This window comes from Rhinolophus sinicus, chromosome 3 (assembly GCF_057876585.1).
Source record: "Rhinolophus sinicus isolate RSI-liver-muscle chromosome 3, RSI-T2T, whole genome shotgun sequence".
Lineage (NCBI taxonomy): Eukaryota > Metazoa > Chordata > Mammalia > Chiroptera > Rhinolophidae > Rhinolophus > Rhinolophus sinicus.
The window spans coordinates 130,846,026-130,849,444 of NC_142503.1; the positions used below are offsets into that span (position 1 = coordinate 130,846,026).

At 36.3% G+C, this 3,419-nt stretch overlaps 1 protein-coding gene across 1 annotated transcript; it reads left to right on the top strand.

Moving 5' to 3' along the window:
- Positions 1-887: 887 nt before the first annotated feature.
- LOC109439456 (olfactory receptor 4M1) lies at positions 888-1,829 on the top strand. Its single transcript, XM_019719770.3, has one exon. It carries the CDS (start codon positions 888-890, stop codon positions 1,827-1,829), a length of 942 nt encoding a protein of 313 aa, XP_019575329.1.
- The last annotated feature ends 1,590 nt before the right edge of the window (positions 1,830-3,419 follow it).

A 3,419-nucleotide genomic window follows, 5' to 3' on the forward strand; every position in this document is an offset into this window, starting at 1 on the left:
TTAGTAGAGTGAATGATTACCTTATTTTTATTTGAGGGTTTTGTTCTATCTAATAGAGTTAGGTTCAATATCATGTCTTAAGCAAAATTTTAGCAATAATCTTATTACCACTTTCACCTTGAAATGGAGACTGTGTCAGCTGGGGTGGCATGCAAACACATTTCTCAGATCACTGTCCTATTCCTGCCTTCCTGAAACAGTGAGTATAATCCATGATCAGTGGAGTAGTGGGATCTGGTCACAGCCAGAAGAATTTTCATATAGGGCCCTGCATTGTTGTATACCTGTTACCATTGTTGCTTACCTATTACCAAGAATTAAGCTGTGTAGGCTTTGGTTAAGGGAAAAACATGTCTGTTCACTACACATGAAGCACTTGGATCTCTTTGATAAATTAAAACTAAAATACACATACTGGATATTAGATTAGAAGACCAAATTTCCAAGTTGGTTAGATTTCTCAGCAACAACAAAACAATCTAGAAAGAACAGGCTGCATCTCTTACTATCAGTCTAAAATTTGGCTAAACTCAGAAGCAGCTGCACACATTGTTTACTAAGGTAAATGTTTGGCGGAAGGATTAGTACATTGCTGAGTTGCATAAAAAATAAAAATTAATAACATTACAAAGTTGAAATTTTGGTCTCAGATGTGACACACTTCATATGATTTTGATGTTTGTAATTTTCAGGTCATCACTTACTCTTTCCCTATCTTGGTTTATTAGACATAAAATGGGACAACCAAACATATCCTAATGCAATCTCTTAATGACAGAGAACATCTGATGATTTTGAAAGCAGTAATATAACTCTAGTTAAAAGCTATTTTGAGTAATTATAATTTCTTTATTTTTCATAGCCATATTAAGAAAAAAAGTGAAGATATGGAACATGCAAATTATACCAGAGTGACAGAATTTGTTCTGACTGGCTTATCCCACACTCGGGAGGTGCAACTAGTCCTATTTGTTATATTTCTATCCTTCTATTTGCTCATTCTTCCAGGAAATATTCTTATTATTTGCACCATAAGGCTTGACCCCCATCTGACCTCTCCCATGTATTTCCTCTTGGCTAATCTGGCCTTCCTTGACATTTGGTATTCCTCCATCACAGCCCCTAAAATGCTCGTAGACTTCCTTGTGGAAAGGAAGATCATTTCTTTTGGCGGGTGCATTGCACAACTCTTCTTCTTGCACTTTGTTGGAGCCTCGGAGATGTTTCTGCTCACAGTAATGGCCTTTGACCGCTATGCTGCTATCTGCCGCCCCCTCCACTATGCTACCATCATGAATCGACATCTCTGCTGTATTCTGGTTGCTCTCTCCTGGATAGGGGGCTTCATTCATTCTATAATACAGGTGGCTGTCATTGTTCAACTTCCCTTCTGTGGGCCCAATGAGTTAGACAATTACTTCTGTGACATCACACAGGTTGTCCGGATTGCCTGTGCCAACACCTTCCCAGAGGAGTTAGTGATGATCTTTAGCAGTGGTCTTATCTCTGTGGTGTGTTTCATTGCTCTCCTAATGTCTTATGCCTTCCTCCTGGCCATGCTCAAGAAACACTCAGGCTCAGGTAAGAGTACCAGCCGGGCTATGTCCACGTGCTATTCCCACATCACCATTGTGATACTAATGTTTGGGCCATCCATCTACATTTATGCTCGCCCATTTGACTCTTTTTCCCTAGATAAAGTGGTATCTGTATTCCATACTGTGATATTCCCTTTGCTTAATCCCATCATTTACACATTGCGAAACAAGGAAGTGAAGACAGCCATGAGGAAGTTAGTCAATAGAAATATTTTATGTAAAGAAAAGTGAAAGATAAATGGCATATATTCAACAGTCCTTCTGAGGGTCATTGTCCTGGAGTAGGAAACATTTGCAGTGGTAATAATGCTGATTTCACTACCTCCTTTCATCTGAGTTCTTAAAATCCCACTAGGTTTTTCTTTTTTAAATTGGTGAAAAAACAAAGAAATTGAGATGGAAATAAATGTATTCACACCCTCTCTGCAATTTCTGCCAGATCACAATTAGAATTTATGACATAATAATGGTCAACTGAAATACACACTTTTAGTAATTGTTTATTGAGTGACTATTCTGCAGAGACTTTGACTGTAAGGAAAATGTGTGTTGAGAAATAATAAAATAAGTAAGACCTGGGAGACATGTCCACTATGAATATGAAGAATAAATGGCCAGCATATGAATAAGAGTAGCTTTAAGTGATCAAAGTAAATATTGTTGTCATGTTTCAATCTTAGCCCAGTGGGATGGTGTTTAGTAAACAATGGGACTGTAAAAAGAGATTATTTTTGTCCTTATCTCTTTCTCTTGCCAGAGTTAATGATGGAAACTGAGGATTCATTTATATAAGCTATTTCAATTGATACTTCAGTTGGTAGCCACTCTGCATTGTTGGTGACAGAACTCATGCTTTTGAAACATCCTGGAAACAAATTTATGAATTCACAGCAGAGTGTAGTTTGTGTACTATAAGAGACCCTTCTCTTTCCAGAGGAAGTTCCAATCAAGTAGTGGTTTTTATAGCTAGTCTCTACTTAACATCTTCCAGAGTGACAGCAGACTTGAAAGAAGGGATTCTAGGTTGACTGGGATTAATGGTCATCTAGCTGTGTGACTATTTTCACTTTGCCATTTTTGTGTATTTTCTGTATTTGTTGATTATGCCTCTCACATTAACATTAAATTAGTAGGGTGCTGCTTTAGTTAGCACTTTAGTTCAGAGTTCTTTGCCATTAAACCATTTTTTAGTACATATGGAAGAGACCTCGATATATTGGTTCCCATAATCCTCTAGTGAATTATTTATTAGTGATCAGTTTACTATTCCCTGACACTAAAATCCCAACTACTAACTATGCTTCAGAATGTAAAAGATAGATTAGAATATTTGAGTTCATACAAATTTGTTTACTTAAATTAATTTTTTAGTTTCAAAGTGAGGGTGTCTATCCATCAAAGGGTGAGAGCACTTTGTGTGCTTTCGGCTTTAGTCATATATATATGTATATATAGATTCCTTCAGCATCAGAAATAAATATATGTGAATGAGTTATGAAAATAATCCCAGGGTTACTCTTTATCTATATTCTATTTATTATTGAGGAAGTAACTTGTGCCAGACCCAGTGCACCTCAGATACATAGAATGGAATCATAGTGCATAAAGTTTGTTCTTTTCTTTGGAAAATTTTCCCTATGATAACCCTCTTTCATCTTCAATATTACAGTGACTTCTCTTCTAAGAACCCAAAGACATTGACTGAAATTATGATTCCTAAATTTTGAGTTGATTTCTCATGCCTGGAAATGAATAAAACAGTAGACTTCTCTAATAGTTTACACATAATATGAAAAAAATCTAATCTACAAGATATACATA